Here is a 21,913-nt window from a genome sequence, read left to right on the forward strand (position 1 = left end):
TGCCCTTGTGGACTTTATATTTTATAGGTGGAAGATGGACAGGCGTCTAATATGTAAAACTTAGAATGTATAAATTAAATGTAAATATGTAGAAAGAGTGTGTTGGCTGGTAAGTGGCATGGTGAAAATAGAGCAGGGACCTGTCAATAAGAGTGAAGTGTGGGGAATTGCAGTTTTAAATGGTCAGGGAATGCATGTCTCACCAAGAAAGTGGCATTTGAGCAAAGATGTAAGTGGAAGGCAAGGAAGGGGGAACTGTGTAGACATCTAAGGTCAGAGGGTTCCAAGCATTGGGAGCAGCCAGTATACAGGCCGCTGGACAGGAGCTGCCTGGCATAGTTGAGGAATAGCAAGGAGAATCATGGGCAGGTAGCTGAATTGCAGGGTAGAGGAGGTCAAGGGAGATTATGAGGGGCCTTGTGGGCCATTGTAACATTTTAATGTTTACTCTGAGGTGGAGCCAAATGAGGGGTTTGAGCAGAAGAGTGTCAGGGTCTGACCTATGTTTTTAAGTTTCATTCTACTAGGTTGAGAATAGACCCCATCTAGGAATTGTTAAATTTGATTTATTTTTCAAATAACGTACGTAATATATTTGAATATTAAAGATTTTTAAAAATTTTATCACTAAGCCTTTTATTAAAGAGCTTCATTAATTTTTTTTTTTAATTTGACCTGGAGACGAAACAAAATAGCCTTTCTGATAACCTGTTTACTTGTAGCCAAACATACTGAAATGTTGATAGGATAGCACAGTGAAATCTTGTATGCCTACCAGTTAGGTTCAATTTTGCCATTTTTACCTATCTAGGAATCTAATAAATAATTTTTATTTTATTATGATTTTGGTGAATTATTTCAAAGTAAGTTGTAGACATCATGATTCTTTGTACCCCCTAAATAATTCAGCATGTGTCTCCTAAGAATAAGAACATTTTCCTAAATAAAAATCATAACAGAATGACTCTCAGCCCCTTTTAGGTCATCAGCCCTTCCCCCAGAGAGTTGGAATGTATATGTATATTTAAGAACCTGTCAAGAGTCTGTCAGATACTTATTATTGTACCCTCCATTTGTATTTCCTAGCCTCAATTATTGGTTTTATTTTATTTATTTATTTTTGCTACTGAGTAGATTTACTGTCTGTATCTTAATTCTGGTTTAGAGGAATTTGAAAGATTAAGTTCATTGATGCTTTTTCCTTATAATTGACTATGCTTTTAGGGAAATTGAATCACAAATAGAACGTTCAGAGAAGATTCTTCTATATCAGTGAGTGGATTAACACCTTATCGAATACAGGACTCCAAGGAGTGTATCTTGAATAATTTGTCACAGCTCTGTGTAGAAGAACCCAACTCATTACTCCTAGTTTTCAAGAAGGTTAAGAACTAGTCTGGAGTCCATCAGGAGATTAAGAAGAGCATCCTGATAATAATAATGTTGAAAAGGTCACTTTCTAGGAACATAAAGCCCAGAAGTGACTGTTACAATTCTTGCCTCAGATACTATTCACAGCATATAAATAGCCTCATTCTTCTCACCCTGAGGATTCCCGTGACATCTTTAAAATCTGGCAGTTCTAAAACACCAGTGTGTGAAAACATGCTAGGCTAGTGAACCTCAGGAAAAAGTGGATCAGTATTTGATCTTTGACTACGTCATGTGGAGTGGGCTTCTCTCTTCTCTTTGTCACTGTTTTATTTGAAGGGCTCTTTCAGATCTATTTCAAGAAGCATTGAAATAGAAATTCAGACTTCTGAGCAGCTCACAATAGGACATTTAACCTCTAAGGACTAGCTAGGATTGAAGTGACTTGCCTAATGAATCATATTTATTAGATGGTAGGATAAGAATTTTTAGGAAGAAATTGACTTCCCTTATGTAATACAATTGTCTACCTTTGGTGACTTTTTTTTTTTTTTTTTTTTTTTGGTCAAATCAGGTATAACTATATCAGTTATTTGATGTAGCTCTCTTGCTGTGGGGCAGTTATGTAAGACACACGAAATACCCTCTAATAATTGGGGCTATTTTTTGTGATGAGTTACATATACATGGAAAAATAATTCAGTGTTGGAGGATTGGAGATAGAATGAAGTATATAGTATTAATTGTTCAAGGAGGACTGTAGATAGGAAGTGCTGTAAGAATGAACACAATGGGACTTGTAATTTTAGGCTAAAGAAGACTTCACAAAGAAAGTAGGATTTGAGCTGAATGTTAAAAAAAGAGGTTTAGAATGTCACTGATTGGAACAAGTACAGTATCCAATTCTGTAGAACGATGTGAACAAAGGCACAGAGATGGAAATGGAAGGTTGTTTAAATGGCAGGAAGTTAACCAGGTTGGCCACAATACATAGTTCAAATAAGGATGTAGAAAGAGAGCAGCTTACAGAGGTAGGTTGGAGCTAGGTTATAGAGAGTTTGATACAAGGCTCACGAGCCTGGTTAGACTGTATATTGCCAGCTTTATGGAACGTTTGAACTTTAATACAGTGAATGACATGATTAGTCTCCCAGAAGTGTTGAATGAGTTCCTATCATTCCCTCCTTCCCTAGGAAGACAAAAATTATTGGACTCACATTTCTAAAATGTTTTGGTCTCAGGACTTCTTTGACTTTTTAAAAATATTAAGGAACCCAAAATGCTTCTTCAGTTTATTTGGATTATATCTGTTGACATTTACTATATTAAAAATTGATAGTGGGCGGGCTTCCCAGGTGGCACACTGGTTAAGAATCTGCCTGCCAGTGCAGGGCACATGGGTTCCATCCCTGGCCCGGGAAGATCCCACATGCCGCGAAGGAGCCAAGCCTGTGTGCCACAACTACTGAGGCTGCGCTCTAGAGCCTGTGAGCCACAGCTACTGAAGCCCACGCGCCTAGAACCCGTGCTCCGCAACAGGAGAAGCCACCGCAGTGAGAAGCATGCGCACTGCAACGAAGAGTAGCCCCCGCTCACTGCAACTAGGGAAAGCCTGTGTGCACAGCAATGAAGACCTAACACAGCCAAATATAAAAAAACCAAACAAATAATTTTTTAAAAAGTTAAAAAATTGGTACTGGGAAACTTTTAAAAAATAATACATAGGTGCACGTTTCTATAGCTGACTTCATCATGCAGCCTCTGGAAAGCCATACGCCACACTTGTGCGAGATGAGAGTGAAAAGGCAAGTATCTTTGTGTTGCTATGAAAATAGTTTTGACCTTGGGAACCCTCAGGGTACCTAGACCACACTTTGTGAATCACTGAATTAAATAATCACCCTGTCCTTGAAGAATATTTATGGTGGGGGAGGGGATATCATTATAAAAAAGAAATACAGCTATAGGTAGAGGCATATGTGGAGGAAACACGATTATTTATGCTTGGGTCAGTTAGGGAAGGCTGCACCAAGGACATGACCTTTTAAACAATAATGAAAAAGGAAGAAGGAATGAACATAGGTGGCATATTCTGAAAATAGTACAAAGAAGTCTGTGGGGAGCAGGTACTGTGGCCAAGGGCAGCTTTGTAGGTTTGCAGCTGATTTTGAAGGGCTTTTACCTTGTAGACTTTGAGAAGATTCCAGAGAGTAGAAGTAACGTGGTTCTGTCTGTTTTAGGAAGTAACTGCTGGCAGTTTACAGATGATGTGTAGGAAATGGAGAGTATTCTCACCAAATAATCATAATTCTTTCTAAAAAGCGTCATTACTTATTCATAACATACTTTATTAAAGGCAGGTATTTTGCAAGCATTTAATTCTCTCCTCAAAGCTAACTTTTCCAGTTCCCTCAACTCTTTAGGGAATGGTTTCTCTCTCTCGCTCCTCATTTTGGTTTTGGTAACCATATTATTACTAGACTGAAAAGCACACTGCATTGCAGAAGCTAGGAGAAAGGGGTGGTGACTAGAAACCAACCAGTCTGGTGGATGAGACCATTTTCTATTTGTAGTCTCTGAAGACATTGTTATCATGGATGCTAGATAATTTGCTTCTCACCCTTGGTTGAGGTTCATTCAAAAGTTTAGGAGGTATAGTAGTTATCTATTGCTGCATAACAAATTACCACAAAATTAGTGGCTTAAAACAAGATATATTTATTATCTCATAGTTTCTGTGAGTCAGCAGTCTATGCACAGGCTAACTTGTCCTCTGCTTAGGATCTCAAAAGGCTACAATCAAGGTGGCTGGACTACATTCTCATCTGTTGAAGAATCCACCTCCAAGGTCACTCCTGTTCTCAGAATTCATTTACTTCCAGTTGTAGAACGGAAAGCCTCAATTTCTTGCTGGCTGTCAGCTGGAAGTTTCCCTCAGCTCCTAGGGCCACCCAGGGTTCTTTGCCATTTAGGCTCCCCCAGCATGGCAGCTTACTTCATCAAGCCAGCAAGGAGAGTCTCCAGAGCAAGTAACAGCACAGGGTCTTATATAAACTAACATCCTGTCACCTTTGCTGTATTCTGTTGTGGCTAGAAACAAATCACAGATGCTACTCACACTCAAGAGAAGGGGTTCATACAAGGACATGAAAACCTTGAGGCAGGGATCGTATGAGGCCACCTTCGTGTCTCACCACCAGTGTCCCTCAATTTCCAACATTAAAGTTGAGACCTTGAGAGTCCGACAGTATCTCCAGAGTATCTTTGTTCATAAGCAGGACTATCATATTAGCATGAATTTTCTATCACAGAGGTTAGCAAACTATTTCTATAAAGGGCCAAATGGTAAAAACTTTAGGCTTTTGCAGACCACACGGCCTCTGTCACAGCTACTCAGTTCTGCCTTTGTGGTGCAAAAGCATCCATAGACAATACTTAAATAAATGAGCTCGGCTGTGTTGTGATAAAATTTTATTTACAAAAGCAGCCATCGTTTGCTGACCCCTTGTCGATCAGGTATCGCTGACCCATTAGTAACATTTTAAGAGAATGGGACATGGGCAGGTCATTTTATAAAACTAACTGGTCCTTTACAGAAAAGATCACATAGGGAGGGTAAATCAGATAACAAACCGGATTGGGAAGGATCTTTGACAGTCCAGGGAAGAATGAGAGCCCTTTGTTTTCCCTGAAGCAGTGCCAAAGGCCACGAAAAGCGCTCATGTTAATAGAGAGATAGGGCCTGGGTCCAGCCAACTGAACTTTCTGATAATATTAATAATTGTCATTGAGCACTCACTATGAGCCAGACAGTTATTGCATTTTACATGAAATAATTAATTTAATCCTTAGCACTACCCTTGTGAAGGAAATAATAATTATTCTCCTTTTGTACATAAGCAAACTGAAGCCGCTGTCAACTAAGGAGCTTGCCCAGGGTCACTTGAGCTGGTAAATTGTGGGGACAGGATTCGTACTTAGTCTGTATCCCGAACTCATCCTATTTTTCTAGAGCAGGGGTTAGCAAATTTTGGTTCTTGGGCCAAATCCAAGTTGCCGACTATTTTTATTTAGCCCACAATATATGAGAATGGATTTTACATTTTTAAATGTTTGGATAAAACCAAAAGAATAGTATTTTGTGAAATGCAAAAATATATAACATTTAGATTTCAGTGTCCATGAAGTTTTTTTTTTTTTTCATGAAGTTTTATTGGAACACAGCCACACCCATTCATTTCCAAGCGGCTTTTGTGGCTGATTTTGTGCTACTATGGCAGAGTTGAGTAGATGCAACTAGGACTGTGGGGCCTGCAAAGCTGAAAAGAGTTACTATCTCACCCTTTACAGAAAATGTTTACCAACCCGTTCTACAGCCTAAAGAGCTAATTGTAAACTGTGATGTTGGTATTTTCCCCTGGCTGACAAGGCATTAATTACCTGGTAAGAGGATTTCTTTTTGTTTTGCTTTCTCTTTCTTTTTGTCTTTGGCATGTGGCTCACTAGTTTATGTTATGTGTTTCTTATTTAAGTTGTGAATTTCATTTATTGGCACCAACAAGGTGACATTAAGGGAGGGGACTTCCCTGGTGGCACAGTGGTTAAGACTCCACGCTCCCATTGCAGGGGTCCCGGGTTCGATCCATGGTCAGGGAACTAGATGCCGTATGCCACAGTTAAGGAGCCCACCTGCCGCAACTAAGACCCGGTGCAACCATATAAATAATAAATAAATATTAAAAAAATATGACATTAAGGGATATGTGAGCGGCTGCAACCTCTTCAGGGTTTACAGTTCTAATCAGAATTCACACCAAAGACAATCACGCGTGCGCACGCCCTCTCTCCTTCCCTCCCTCTCTTTCTCTCTCTGTCTCTCCCCAAGAATATGTCTGATAGCAGCTTTAAAAAAATGTTGATAGAAGACACTTTACATACTCTTCCATGTAGCATCTTGAGAAATACACAACTCATAATTAAACTGTTAATAGACATCTCCTTAAAAGTCTGAGATTTTCCCCCTTACAGAGGGTCTGTCTCTAACTGCACCATCATTATATGAATAGATATTAATATTATGTAACTCTTCATCTTGGAATCATAGCTAATTAAAGAGTTGATATCAAATTTGGCTTGCCTTACAATAGAGAGTGTTATCTTTTTAGAATGCAGAGCTGTAGATTGTGGTTAGTTATTTCAAATGTAGATTATTTTTATTAAAAAAAATACTGCATTTCTCCCACATAATACTTACTCAGTGTGTAATTGTTGACTCAGCAAAGGTGGCCTAATGCACATTCAATTAAGAGTAACTTGTGAGGGGAGATCAGCTCAGTGCTTTGTGACCACTTAGAGGGGTGGGATAGGGAGGGTGGGAGGGAGGAGATATGGGGATATATGTATATGTATAGCTGATTCACTTTGTTATAAAGCAGAAACTAACACACCATTGTAAAGCAATGATTTATGATTGCTGTATGATTCTCAAAAAAAAAGAATAACTTGTGAGGTTTGGGGGCTTAAAAAAACTCCATCTGCATTTGGGTTTTTTGTTCAAGTCATTTTATTGTTATATTTTAATGTGTCTTAAGGCATGTTACATATTTCATCTGAACTAATTAGAATATTACCAGTAATTTCTCTCTGTTTCCCTCTTACCTCATCTTTGTACCTTCCCACTCCCAGCCCTAAGAATCCTGAATTTTTTAATATTGTTCAACTATGTTTTAAGCAATTTTTAAAAAATATTTATTTTATTTATTTATTTTTTGGCTGTGTTGGGTCTTTGTTGCTGCGTGCGGGCTTTCTCTAGTTGCTGCGAGCAGGGGCTACTCTTCGTTGCAGTGCGCGGGCTTCTCATTGCGGTGGCTTCTCTTGTTGCGGAGCATGGGCTCTAGGCACATGAGCTCAGTAGTTGTGGCACGTGGACTCAGTAGTTGTGGCATGTGGGCTCAGTAGTTGTGGCTCACGGGCTCAGTAGTTGTGGTTCGTGGGCTCAGTAGTTGTGGCTCGCAGGCTTTAGAACGCAGGCTAAGTAGCTGTGGTGCGCGGGCTTAGTTGCTCTGCGGCATGTGGGATCTTCCTGGACCAGGGCTCGAACCCGTGTCCCCTGCATTGGCAGGTGGATTCTTAACCACTGTGCCACCAGGGAAGCCCATAAGCAATTTTTAATCACAAAGATGTACTTAATATATGTTGGTTATAATTTTGTTTGTTTTTAAGCTTTAGAAAGTATGATAGATTTATACTTCTAAAACTTTTATTTTTAACTCAGTATTATATTTTCAGTATTTTTTCGTGAAGTTGCATTATCCATGTAACCATAGTTAATTTATTTCCACTGCTGTAAGATATTCTGGTATGTGATTATAACTCATTTTAATTATCCCTTCTCTTATTGTTGAACAGACAGTTTGGGTTGTTTCCTGTTTTTCTGTTTCAAACATGCATGTACATACAATCTTGTACATGCCTCACAGTGTACACATATAGGGTTTTGCTTAGATGCAGTGCTACTTGAAGTGTGGACCAGTTGCCACACTGAGTTAAGAAATATGCATCACTAAGCTCTCTTTAATTCGGTTGTCAATTTTTCATGAAGTAAATTTATTAATAAAGGAAAGGAGAAAAGAGCATTGAACACTTTGGAACGTTGAACCTTGAACATGAGCAGCACTGTTTTAGGAAACTCCAAGTTTTTTCCCAAAGTTGACCAGTAACACTTGATCCAACACCTTCCTAGTGTTAGACTCTGCTGATGTAGCAGGTGTAAAATGATGTTCTTTTATAGTTTTAAATTACATTTCTCTTACAACTAATTTGAGTATCTTAAATTTACTGGTCATATGTCATTCTGTAAAATAACTGTTCTTGTCTTTTACTTACTTTTCTATAGTATTTATTTTTTTTCTTTATAAATCTGATGTACTAGTCTTCTAGTTGCTGTGCTGCATGTGTTTTCTCTTATTACTTGTTCTTTTTGTCATCTCAATGAAAAGTCGTCCTTGATTTTAATAGAGTTTTGTCTTCTGTTTTATGGTTGGCACTTTTTGTGTTGTGATTAGGAGATGATTCAAGTTTTTTTTTAATGTGTCTTTATCTAGAATTGATTTTTGTTAGCATATCGAAACGCAGTTGATTTTGCATGTTAATTTTATAGGTAACTGCCTTGTAACGCTGTCATTATTTCTAATAACTTTTCTGCAGATTCTTCTAGGTATATAGTTTTATTCTCTGCAAATCATAAGTATTTTCTTCTTTCCTTTCCAGTCCTCTTTTAATTTCTTTTTCTTTATTGACTACCTAGACCAAGACTTCTGTGGCAGTATCAAAGGAAAGTAGTAATACTGGTATCCATGTCTTGCTCTTGATTTTAAAGGGGATACTACAGGCATCTCTCCATGAAGAATGACATTTATTGTAGGATTATCAGTAACAATCTTTGGAGGGCACAGGAACTTTCCTTTTAGCCCTTGTAATGAAAGCTAGCTTGTCATGAAAGATACTGAGTTTTATTACTTTTTATGTGTGTGAGCAAATAAGTTGATAGACATATTAATGTTATATCACTCTTCTGTTACTGTCATATTATTTTGTCATAATGTATTGCCTTTTTTATATACTACTGTTTTCTGTCTTTAGATATTTTGTTTAGGAGTTTTTCATTTGTGATTATGAATGAGATTTAGTCTAGTGTCCTCTAATATTCCTTATCTGTTGTCCGTATCTGATTTGTGAATCAAGGTTATACTGACCTCATAGAATGAGTTAGAAGGTATTCCCTTTTCTCTGTTCTCTGGAAAAGTTTATGAAGATTATAATCATCTTTTCCCTAAAAGTTTGGTAGAGGGCTTCCCTGGTGGCACAGTGGTTAAGAACCTGCCTGCCAACGCAGGGAACATGGGTTTGAGCCCTGGTCCAGGAAGATCCCACATGCCGCGGAGTAACTAAGCCCGTGAGCCACAACTACTGAGCCTGTGCTCTAGAGCCTGTGAGCCACAACTGCTGAAGCCCGCACGCCTAGAGCCCGTGCACAGCAACGAAGAGTAGCCCCTGCTCACTGTAACTAGAGAAAGCTGCGCGCAGCAACGAAGACCCAATGCAGCCAAAAATAAATAACTAAATTTATTTTTTAAAAAAATAGAATTCCCCAGTAAAAACATCTGAACCTGTGGTGTTTTTGTTTTTTTAAAACTATTTCAGTTTTTCTGTTAGTATACTTCTTTTTCTTCCCAAATCTGTTTAGTAAATAAATTTTCTAATAATTTGTTCATTTAATCTAATTTTTCTATTTTATTTGGCCTAAAGTTTTTCAGAAGTTTGTCACTTACACTTTTTTATTAAATATAGTTGATTTACAATATTATATTAGTTTCAGATGTACAACATAGTGATTCAATATTTTTATAGCTTACACTACATTTATTATAAAATATTGGCTGTATTCCCTGTACTATAAAATATGTCCTTGTTGCTTATTTATTTTATACCTAATAGTTTGTACCTCTTAATCCCCTACCCTTGTCTTGCCGCTCTCCCCTTCCCTCTCCTCACTGGTAACCACTAATTTATTCTCTATATCTGTGAGTCTTTCTGTTTTGTTAGTTTGTTTTATTTTTTATATTCCTCATATAAGTGATAACATAGAGTAGTTGTCTTTCTTTGTCTGATTTATTTCACTAAGCATAGTACCCTCCAAGTCCATCCATGTTGTTGCACGTGGCAAAATTTCATTGTTTTTTATGGCTGAGTAATATTCCTCTGTGTGTGTGTGTGTGTGTGTGTGTGTGTGTGTGTGTGTGTGTGTGTATTCCACATCTTCTTTATCCATTCATCCTTTGGTGTATACTTAGGTTGTGTCCATATCTTGGCCACTGTTAAGTAACTGCTGCTACAAACATTGGGTTGTTTATATCTTTTTGAATTAGTGTCTTCATTTCTTTGAATATATACCCAGGAGTGGAACTGCTAGATCATATGGAAGTTTTATTTTTAGTTTTTTGAGGAACCTCCATACTGTTTTTCCATAATGGCTGCACTGATTTACATTCCCGCCAACTGTGTACTACGGTTCTCTTTTCTCCACATCCTTGCCAGCATGTGTTGTTTGTGGTCTTTTTGTCGAGAGCCATTTTGAAAGGTGTGAGGTGATACCTCATTAGGGTTTTGATTTGCATTTCTCTGATGATTAGCAACTTTGAGCATCTTTTCGTGTGCCTATTGGACATCTGTGTGTCTTCTTTGGGAAATGTTTATTCAGGTTTTCTGCCCATTTTCTAATTGGATTTTTTTTTATATTGAGTAGTATGAGCTGTTTATATAATTTGCAAATATTTTTGCCTCTTCAGTAGGTTGTTGTCAACTTCCTTTTTGACCTTTGCTTTTTTTTTTTTTTTTTTTTTTTTTTTGCGGTACGCGGGCCTCTCACCGCTGCGGCCTCTCGCTCCGGACGCGCAGGCTCAGCGACCATGGCTCACGGGCCCAGCCGCTCCGCGGCACGCGGGATCCTCCCGGACTGGGGCACGAACCCGTGTCCCCTACATCAGCAGGCGGACTCTCAACCACTGCGCCACCAGGGAAGCCCAGACGTTTGCTTTTTTATCAATAGTTATGGCCTTTCTTCCATTCCTAATATTATTAATTTGTGCCTCTCATCTCTTTTCTTGATCTGTCACGGAAGAGATATAGGATTCTGTTATATATTTAAACTCTATTTTTAAAATTTCTTTAATTTTTTTTTTTACTCTTGTAATTTTTTTCTCCCTACCTCCTATATTCTGTTTTTCTTTTCTATTTTCTTAAAAAAGATGTACAGCTTGTAGACTTTGAACCTTTATTTCTTTTCTAATGTAAAAATAAGAAGGCTTATTTCACATTTACATTTCCTCCTAAGTGCTATTTTTACTGATTCTCAAAATTACATTTCCAAGCACAGAGAAATTTTTTTTTTTTTTTTTTTTTTTTCGGTACGCGGGCCTCTCACTGCTGTGGCCTCTCCCGTTGCGGAGCACAGGCTCCGGACGCGCAGGCCCAGCGGCCGTGGCTCATGGGCCCAGCCGCTCCGCGGCATGTGGGATCTTCCCAGACCGGGGCGCGAACCCGCGTCCCCTGCATCGGCAGGCGGACTCTCAACCACTGCGCCACCAGGGAAGCCCGAGAAATTTATATTTTAAACTTCTAATTTCATTGCATTGTGGTGAGAGAACTTAGTTTGTATACCATTGACTTTTTGAAATTTGTGAAAACTAGCTTTATGGCTTAATATGTGATCAGTTTTCTTTGTTTTAGAATGGATTAAACTTTTTATTGATTTGTGTGTGTGTGTGTGTGTGTGCGCGCGCGCTGGAAGATGTGATCAGTATTTTTTAATGTTCCATGTAAGCTTGAAATTAATGTGTATATATTCTCTAATTGTTAGGTGTAGAATTCTACATGTATATGTTAGAACCATCCACTGTATGTCTTAAATTGAGACAAGTCTGTTCACATTCCCTACTATGATGTACATTTTCATTTTGCCATTCGGTCAGTTTTTGCTTTATATAGTTTGACACTCTTATTAGGTTCCTAAAAGTATAAAAAATTAACAATTTTTTGGTGAATTAAACCTTTTTCATCATTATGTTTTACCGTCTACTTCTAATAATACTCTATTCTTAATGCCTTTATTGACTTACAGTACCACAAAAAGGCTACCGCCATTCCTTGGATTCGGTTTTGCCTGGCATATCTTTTTCCATGTTTCCATATTCCCCATTGTCCCGTTCTATATATGGATCATTTCTTTAGATATGTTTTACAGTTTTGTAATTCTCTCTTCACCTGGTTTAATCTGTTTACCCTGACTTCATTTCTAGGAAATATTTTTATCTTTTGGGGTTTTGTTTTTTTAAATTTCTGATCATCTGTAATACTCTCATGTTGATGGGAGATCTTTATGATTCTCTACATATTACATCCATGGCTACACTAGATTGAGAGTCTGACAGATCTCATATTGGCGGTCCTCAGGTTCTGAATCTGTTGATTAATGTTTCTGTTCAGTCTTAGTGGCTTTCTTTCTTGATGTTTGCTCTTTGTTGAGATTATTACTCTGATGTCTTTTTGGCTAAAATTGGAATTGGAAAAACTGTCTGCAGAGGATGCTTCTGCTGCTTTTTCAGGTAGCCAGGGGTTGCCACTGGCTTGAGATCACATTGGCCATCCTTGTGGCTGGCTCTCTGTGCAGGAATCCTAGTCTTCCTTTCCTGCCCTGCAGCTGGCTAGTCCATGGGCTCAACTTCCTGATGGTGAGGTATTAGAAGCAAATATGTCTAGGCAACCATTCCCTTTCAAATTCCCAAATAATCAGAACCTGGTCCCACTACTTCCACACTCTGGTCCCACTTCTGGTTCTGTAGGCCTTGGGCATTTTGGGGAAGGTGGTGATCTTTAAAAGCTCTTCTACCTGATATGAGATTCATGATGTCTTAAAATATCATGTCCTTTGGAGCTCCTATTCAGCCGTAATTCTGGAAGCAAGAAGATCCTATTATATTCTTAAGAATTGGAAAAATAGAGATTTTTCTATTTAGTAACTTTAACACTGTTAGTTTTAAACATCATTGTTTAATATGTTTAAATATTCTCATTGAGTATAAATGCTATTAGCCTTATAATTTATGAGGACAATATAAAAATTTAAGCTATAGGATATTTGAATGTTTTTATTTAAAACCACAGCAAACCCTCATTATGTTTGAAACATTTGTTTATGTATAAAGTTCTAAAACCAGAAGTATTTATCTGATTGTATCATGTTTTTGTTTTTAAGTCTTTGTTAACTTTTTATCTACAGGATGTATTTAAGGCCTCCTTAGCACAACATTCAGTTCTCTTCATTATACAGCCCCTGTCGGCATTATCTCCCTCTTTTTGATCTCTGTCTCTTTTCTAGTCTCACCACAACTTAAATTTCCCCTACTCCCTTGAGTTTTTTGCCTCCTTTCCTTGAAATGTCCTTCTCTATACAAGTACTACCACTGCCCCCGCCCCCCACCCCCCAGCCATGTCTGCCTCAAAAATTCTCACGCAATTATCCTTCCCTGACTGAGATAGCCATACCCTCTGTGCTTCCCACAGCGTCTCATCTGTACGCAAACACAGTGGGCTTGTTGGCTTATGTCCTCCCCAGCCAGAGTGTGATGCTCTTGAGGTTCAGTGAATCTCTAGCTCTGCACTGTTTCTCTAGTATCTGACTGACTCAAAATATATAACTTGTTAAGTATCTTTAAAAATAAATTATTTTTATTTTTGCCTTTTTTTACTTAAAAGGTGTTTTTGAACTTTAATTTTTATGCATACAGAAAAATGAAAACCTCAGTGGGCAGTTCAGTGCATTTTCACAAATTAAACACAGTCATGTAGGCAGCCCCAAGATCAAGAAACAGATCATTACCAGCACCCAAAGCCACTCTTGAACCCACCCCTTTCCTGGTTAACCGCTGTCCTGATTTCTAACACTGCGGATTACATTCATCTATTTTTGAACTTTAAATTAGTACAATCATAAAGTATGTGTTATTTTATGTCAACCTTATGGTTGTGAGATTTGTCCGTATTACTGTGTGTAGTGGTATTTCAGACACTTTCACAGCTTTATAATAGCTTTTACTTTTCCCCCACATTGTACTACTACTTGTTTTTATTGCTTTGCTTGTAGAAGGAGCTGAAGAGGAAAAAATGGAAACAGATACTGATGGTCAGCAGCCTGAAAAGGTAAAAAATCAGTCTGTCTGAATTCTCTCACAACAGGCAAGCCAGAGAGCACTACCTTTCTCAGCATAACAGTTTGGGTTTATTTTGATCTTTTGGGTCCTTCTCAGAGGACTATAAGTGATTCTATCAGCCATTTGGGCTTTGCTGGTTTAAGTTTTTGCTGAATATAGTTCTTTGTTCTTTGCTGAATATAGTTTCTATAGTTCTATAGTTTCTATATAGTTTTGTATAGTTCTATATAGTTTTCTATAGTTTCTGTAGTTCTTTGCTGAATATAGTTCTCTGTGCTATACAGTAGGACCTTGTTTAAACAGTACTGTGCATTTTAAATGCTCTTAGTCCTTCTAGCCAGCTAACCATTTATTTATTTGTTTGTTTAGTTATCTAGTATTTAACCAGTAAATAATGAAAATGAGTCCCACTGACATTCCTTTGGACACTGTATCCCTAGCCTTATAGCAGAGAGGGTGGGGAATTTGTGCTTTGGAGACTTAAAGTCTCGTGAGCACTCAGGAGTTGAGAGTAGTGAAAGGTATTTCTCTGAATTTATTTATTTCTTTTCCAGTTTTTCTCTCCAAGACCTTTCTGAACCTAGTCCATTTCTTACCAAAAATAGTGGCACCTTTTGTTATTCTAAGATAATATCACTTGTAAAAGGATAATTTTTTTTCTCATTCTCTGTCCTCTTCTTTTGTAACCCTTTCAGGCAGAAAACAAAGGGGAGAATGAAATGGATGAAGGTGATAAAGCTCAAGATGGAGAAAATGAAAAAAATAGTGAGAAAGAACAGGATAGTGAAGTTAGTGAAGATACCAAATCAGGTAATTTGAGGAAACTCTTTGGACTTTATTATGTAAACCAGTAAAAGCACTGGAGAAATGTAGGCAGTTAAATTGTGTAGAAATATTCCCTCATTTATTATGTGTTTCTTAACATAACAGTAAATATGCATTTGAGTTTTATTTTGCACTTAGGTACCAGTGCTGATGCTAGTGGCTACATTGTTTTCAGTGATATATAGACAAACAAGTTGTTCAGCTGTGACTGAAATCACCACACACACCTGCCATTTTATTTCCAGTCCGTTGCTGGTGTGTCCCATCCTGCCTGACTTGAAAGACTTGCAGAAGTACTCTGGTCTCAGCTTCTGATTTTCTCCAGACGCTCGGGTTTCCCAGAGCATTTCATTGACTGATGAGCAAACATATGGTCTTAGGACTTAGTTCCCCTGAATTTTCCTTTATATTCAAGGGAACTACACAGAGAGCTTAGAGAAATAAAGAGAAGACAAAGTATACTATTTAGAACATCCATCTCAAATAGAAGCAGACTTACATGCATGGAATGGTTTAGTAGAAATCTTAAGAAGCAAAAGGCACTGAGATCTCTTTGTAGCATCAGTCTTAGTTCATCATGTGGCAGAGGTGAGAAGTAAGATGGCCTATTGAGACTGGGCACACTGGTAATAAAGCTTTCTGGTTTGTTTTTTTTTCCCCCAGAAGAAAAGGAGACTGAAGAGAACAAGGAACTCACTGATACTTGTAAAGAAAGAGAAAGTGATATTGGGAAGAAGAAAGTAGAACATGAAATTTCTGAAGGAAATGTAGCCACAGCCGCAGCAGCTGCTCTTGCCTCAGCTGCAACCAAAGCCAAGGTTTGCCCCTGACAGCTCTTTTCCTAGTGCTCTCTTAAGCCGTGAATGGCTGTATTGTTTTGAGGTTCTTGGGAACATTTAGTATAAAGAGCCTTGCACCCCATAGGAGATGACTATTTGCTTGAGTGACATTTCTCGGTTAGGAATTCCACAGGCAGGAGAATGATGGAAATAGCAGACTTGATCCTAAAAGGTGGCTGCCTTCAATTTATTCATTGTGTCCTTCAGTCTTGTGAAGACCGCAGTGATTGAAGGCAGAATTTAAAGCCCCTCCAATGTGCCTGCAGAATGTGTCTTGGACTATAGTTCCAATAATTTCTACCAGATTGAAGTATTTGTAATTTTTAAGACAAAAATCTGTTTCCCTGTATAAATACTTTACCCTCCTCTTACAGACAGAAAGAGAGGGAACCTAAATAGCTCTTTTTCTTCTTGAATTTGCCAGCTTTCCTGGGGGTGGTTTTCTCTATTTATAACATAGTATTGGCTTCCCAACATATTTAAGAAGAAAAGAGAATGTCATTTTCCCTGCTTTGTTTTAATTTAGCACTTCAAAGCATTCCAGGCATGAATATGTCAAGTTTTAAAAAATCTATTTACCCCTTTTCTATTTTACCCTCAAAAGTAGTTTCCTGTCATTATAGGTCACCACATTTCAAGCAGTGGTTACTAGAATATAGCTAATCGTTTTATCTTGAGCTGTTCTTGATCCATTGGTAAAGATGTTTCTCATGGTCTTTAATTCCCCTAGACTGTTTAGCCGCTGTGAACTACTTCTCCAGGAGTTTAATCTGTGTAGCATGATTTATAACAGATCCATAGATGACCCAGTTCAAACCATAAGACTACTGTTTTGAGAGCCTACCCGTCTGACGTAGGTGCAGACGGTGTGGGGGAGGATGTTTACAGGTCACAGTCTTGCTGAGTCAGTTCAGACAGATACCCCAGCTGAATGTTACTTCACAGTAGATCGAGGTTCTGCATATTCATGCTAGCCAGTCTTTTCCAAAGATGCCTCCTGATCTTCATGGTTCTTAAGTACAATTTTAGGTATTCTGTATCTTCTACCACCCCCAACCTCTAGGAATTTATGAGATGTACTCTTGTTTAAATGAATACTGATGTAGACACCAGTTTGACTGTTGTTTCACATTTGTTTGGTTTTGTTCTTCCTTTGTTGGAAGCATTTTTTTTAGTCTCTGTCTTCTGCCAGGTTGGACTCCTGGCTATCTCATTGTCTCTAAGCTCTCCAGGTTCTTACTGTTCATACTGTCATCAAGGATCTCAGAGACCTTAAGGATTGTCTTGGGTATGTTTTCTCATTTTATAAATGAGGAGCTGGAAGCCAGGAGGGCCTCCTTCCTGTATGCCTTTTATCAGGGCATAGCACAGCCATCCACCCAGTCTTCACTCAAGTCACTTTTGACTCCTCTTATTCTTTCATTTTCCATAGCTGTTCAGCTACCAGATGCTTCCTGGTGCTCTAGTTCATCCGATAATGCCCAGGCCCTCCCACCCCACCCCCCATCATATATTGCCTGTTTCCTTCATCCCATTCTCTGTCCATCAGCCAGAGTAATCTTTTTTTGTTATTCAGTTGTTCATTGAAGTATAACTTATATACAAATAAGTAGATATATATGTCTAAAACTAGTGAATGTTTTCACAGGCTGAACCCACCTATAGACTCACAAACAGCTACTGCCCATATCAAGCAACATAACCTTACCAGCTCACCAGAAGCTTCCTCACGTCCCTTCCAGTTACTGTGATTCCCTTCAGGAGTAGATGCTAGCCTGTCTCCTAACACCATGACTTCATATGAAAGGAATCATATGCAGAAGAATCTTTAAACAAACAAATATGAGCATGATACCTTCTTAAATAACCTCCCTGTCTCTCTCAGGCTCGAACTCCTTAGGGAATTTGGGAGTTTTTCATGATCGGGACCCTTCTCACTTCTCAAGTGTCATTTCTTGCCTGTCTGTCCTGAACTGTTTCTTGCAGTTCTACCAGACAAACTGCCCCCTTCTCCCATCTCCAGCTGGGCTTTTTTGGATACCCTCCCCTCTCACAGAGCACGCCTCTCTCACTGTTGCTTCCCATTATTTCTCCTCTCTATATCACTATGTGTGCTTCACTGTAAGTTGCCAAAGAAGGAACTAAAATGGTAGATTACCGTAAAAAGTTTTACGAATGCTTCATGATGTTTTCATAGCTGTTAATATGTGCAGCTTTGGGCACAAAAGTTTGTATACTGTGTACCACTGACCACTTTGCCACAGCTGTTTGACTCCTTCACTGCAGAGAAACTGCTTTTATGGCTCAATTGCCCTGGCCCTTGGATAGTCCATACAAGGTTTAGAAGAGTGTCCAAAGAACATTTTCTCTTCAGGTCACTGAATTTATACTCCCTCATCATCACTCACTCTTACTTCTAATAACTGGGAACTTGGGTCTTCGTTCTCAGAACACCTATGTCTTCCACTGATTTGTGAAAGTGTTCACATGCTCATGCTACATGACTTGGCACACATGAATTGTTCAGTGCCACTTAGAGCTGTATCTGATACATTTCACAGCACACATAATCATTTTTGTACTACATGGTAATTAAGGGGTAAGGAATTCACTAAAATTACTGTAATTAGTACAACTTATCTAGCCTATCCAAGTTATCTCTTATTCTCTTTTTGTTCTTCTCAGTCTATAAACAGCTTTGTTATTAAGAGTTTTCCTTGATACATTTTAATTGTTTGTCACACTCTGACATGGAGTAGTAATTAGAGGTTCTAGATCTAGCTCCAAAACAGATAGGGTGGGCATGCTTTCTGGCTTTCCCCACCCTTGCCATATGAGGAGCTCTTGGGTATCACATCCACTTTTTCATTCCAGCTACTGACAAGCTATGGACTAACCCACCTGAAGAGTGGTATGTGGGTGTGAAAAGGAGCACTGTTGGCTGGGTGCTCTCCATCCCTTCCATCTAGGTTTAGCTGGAAGTAAGAATACAGAACTACTGCTGGAATAAACTTAGAAACTCCAGAAAGTAGAGTAGATCCTCTTTTATCAGCAGCAGTAGGATTCAATTCTTTTAAAATAGCAGAAATCACATTTTTTTAAGAACACACAGACATCTCCTTCAGATTTTTTCTACTACCACCCCATGCCCACATACTTTAAAAACGAGGTTTGTCTTTATGGTAACTGGGTGTTAGTTCTGGAGCAACAGGAAGATTTTTTTCTTAACTCTCAGAAATACCCCATAACTTGCTCCCTTATGCCTAAACTTCTTTCTTGAGATAGGAGAATTTTCATTGTACATTTTAGTCACAATGGTTTACCAGATAAACATTGATTGAATTGATTTGCATTATACGCATTGATCATTGATGCCATCTCTCTTTATTTGATGATACTGTGGAGAGGAGACAGAAGGAAAAATTGACCTATTTAATCATTTTGCCTACAGTTAGCCCTGTTCACTTCCATCCTTACATGACTAAATAGAAACTACTTCTGTTCTACCGGCTAGAAGCCGTGATTTTTTATGTAAAGTTCACATAGCTGTCCCGATCGAGTTACTTTTTACCATTAATCGTTTTTTAGGTTGTTTCTCCCACATTCCATACGTCATCTGTGTCACACTCCCAGACCATCTTATTCTTCTTAGGTTCTATAAAGCCATTATGAGAAAAGTTGGGGCTCTCTCTGTAGCCCTGTTTTTGGAAGGCCTTGGTCATCACTGTTGCCAGATCTGTTAAGAATCCATAGCATGAGCATTAGCAGTATTCCTGCTCCAGTTATCCATTGCTGTGTAACTACCATGAAGCTTAGTGGCTTAAAATCATAATCATTTTATGATTTCACATGATTTTTATGAGTGAGAAATTCTGGTAGACTCAGCTAGAAAAATTCTGCTCTGTGTGGCGTTGGCTAGTTTACTGGGTATTCATCTCATGCCTGGGCTATTATGGAGAGCCTGAGATGGCTTCACTCACACGCCTGATGCCTAGGCTGGGGTGACTGTACCACCTGGAGGCTGGCTGGCATCACTGTCTACACACAGCCTCCCTAAGAACTTATCCTGGGCTTCTTCATACTAGGGTGGTATCAATGTGTTGGACTTTTTTATGTGGCAGCTTGAAACTTTAAGAGAAAAGTGTCCCAGATGATAAGAAGGGAAACCTGCCAATGTCTTGTGGCTTGGGCCCATACCTGACACTGTGTAACTTCTACCTAGGTCTACCGGTCAGACATTCTGTCCACATTCAGGGTGATGAGGGGATATAGAGGCCAACATAGAAAACAAGTTTACAACAAACATTTCAGGACACTGGTATCAACCAGGCAGACAACAAAAGGAGAATCAGTTGTTCTTGAGAAGTGGTAGAGCTTCAGCTCAGAAATTGCAGAAAAAGTTAGGTGTTCCAACATACATGTAACGAGAGTCCCAGAAGGAAATGAAAAAGATGCAGGGAAATTTAAAAAAAAAGAAAGAAAAGAAATTGTGGCTGATTGAAAACTTGTCAAATTTGATGGAAGTCATTAACTTATAGATCCAAGAAGCTCAATGAAAAAATATAGGAGACCTGCTGTTAAAGATACTTAGAGGCCCTCCTCTCTAGCAGAGGCATACCCTTAGGATTCTTAGAAACCCTGCTATGCACTCCCTTCAAAAGGTCTAACAGCCAGGCACACCTGGAGGTATTTACTCTGAGTTCAAATTTTACTGTAGTGCTCTGGATTTGATCTTTGTCCTAAAGCCATTTCTAAGTTTCAAATTCTTGCTGGGAGTAACCAGTGATGAGAAGCAGTTTTATTTTCAAACCCTGCTCTGTTTCGTCTAAATTGTACCTGAAAACTGAATTCTTCCTTCTTTGGTTCCTCTCTTTTCTTATATAAAATACAAAAAGAATGTTTACATTTTGCCTGGAAATCACTCCAGCCAGATCCACAAATTTATTAATTACCCTATTTTCCACATCACTAGTGTGACAATGTTTCCAAACTTTGTGCTTCTGTATAGCAAAGATCTACTTCTGTCCAATCTACAGTAATATTTCCCTCTCTTTTAAGCTCTCACCAGTGGTTTTCTTGAGAATGCACTCACCACATGATCCCACAGCCAAAGTCACACTTTAGGTTTTTGTTCAAATAGCGCCCTATTTCCAGGTACCACATTTTTTTTCCAATAGCAAAACTTAGTGGTTTAAAAGGCAGGCCATTTTATTATATCTCATGATTTTGTGAAATTTGAGCACTGAACAGCTGGGTGATTCTGTTCCATGCTTTATCTGTTGAGTCATTTAGTGGTATTCACCTTACAGGTATGTTCATCTGGAAAGGTCCAAGGTAGCTTCCTTAAGTCCTAGTCCTTGGCAGGGGTAGCTGGGTCCAATTTCCTCTCTGTGTAGTCTCTAGGTCTCTCCCTATAGTCGCTTCAACAGAATGATCATATACTTCTCACATGGAAGCTTGGGACTCCCAGAAAGAACATTGCAAGAGACAAGACATGGGAGTTCCCAAGCTGGGACCCAGAAAATATCACCACTGTTTTCTGTAGGGCAAGGCAGTTAGAGAGGAGGGGTCGTAGTCCCTCTCTCTCCAGTGGAAGAAAGGCCGATGAGTTTATGGCCGTCTTTAACCTACCACAAGTCCCTTCTAAGAATTCTGCAGGAAAGTAGCCACTAAAATATCAATTGTTAATTGTTAATAATAGACATTGGGTGATAACTAAAATCCTTCGGATTTAGAATTTTAAATTTTAGTTCGAGCTTTGCAGTTTACTAATCTCTTGGGCAGCTAACATAACTTTTCTGAACCTACATCTTTTTTTTTAAATCAGAAGTCCCTTCTGATCTGCCTTTCTGACCAGATTATCGATGAGAATCAGTCAAATTTATGTATAAAAAAGCATTCTGGGGAATTCCCTGGCGGTCCAATGGTTAGGACTCTGCACTTCCACTGCAGGGGGCCCGGGTTCGATCCCTGTTCAGGGAACTAAGATCCTGCTACGAGCCATATGGCACTGGCGTGGCTCCCCAAAAAAAGCATTCTGTAAGATGGAAAGTGCCATACTTTGATTATTCAGTATTTGAGTGCCCATTATGTGCCAAACACTGTACTACA

The 21,913-nt window shown here is 38.7% G+C and overlaps 1 protein-coding gene across 3 annotated transcripts in view; it reads left to right on the forward strand.

Moving 5' to 3' along the window:
• The window catches only part of SMARCC1 (SWI/SNF related BAF chromatin remodeling complex subunit C1), a 187,673-nt gene that overhangs the window by 121,753 nt on the left and 44,007 nt on the right, over positions 1 to 21,913 (forward strand). For all 3 annotated transcript variants that reach the window (XM_030845340.2, XM_070046656.1, XM_030845343.2), the window contains exons 22-24: positions 14,072 to 14,127; positions 14,834 to 14,948; positions 15,627 to 15,781. In XM_030845340.2, coding sequence (XP_030701200.1) covers positions 14,072 to 14,127; positions 14,834 to 14,948; positions 15,627 to 15,781 — 326 coding nt within the window. The remainder of the gene's footprint in view (positions 1 to 14,071; positions 14,128 to 14,833; positions 14,949 to 15,626; positions 15,782 to 21,913) is intronic.

The sequence above is a fragment of the Globicephala melas genome, chromosome 11 (assembly GCF_963455315.2).
Source record: "Globicephala melas chromosome 11, mGloMel1.2, whole genome shotgun sequence".
In the NCBI taxonomy this organism is placed as follows: domain Eukaryota; kingdom Metazoa; phylum Chordata; class Mammalia; order Artiodactyla; family Delphinidae; genus Globicephala; species Globicephala melas.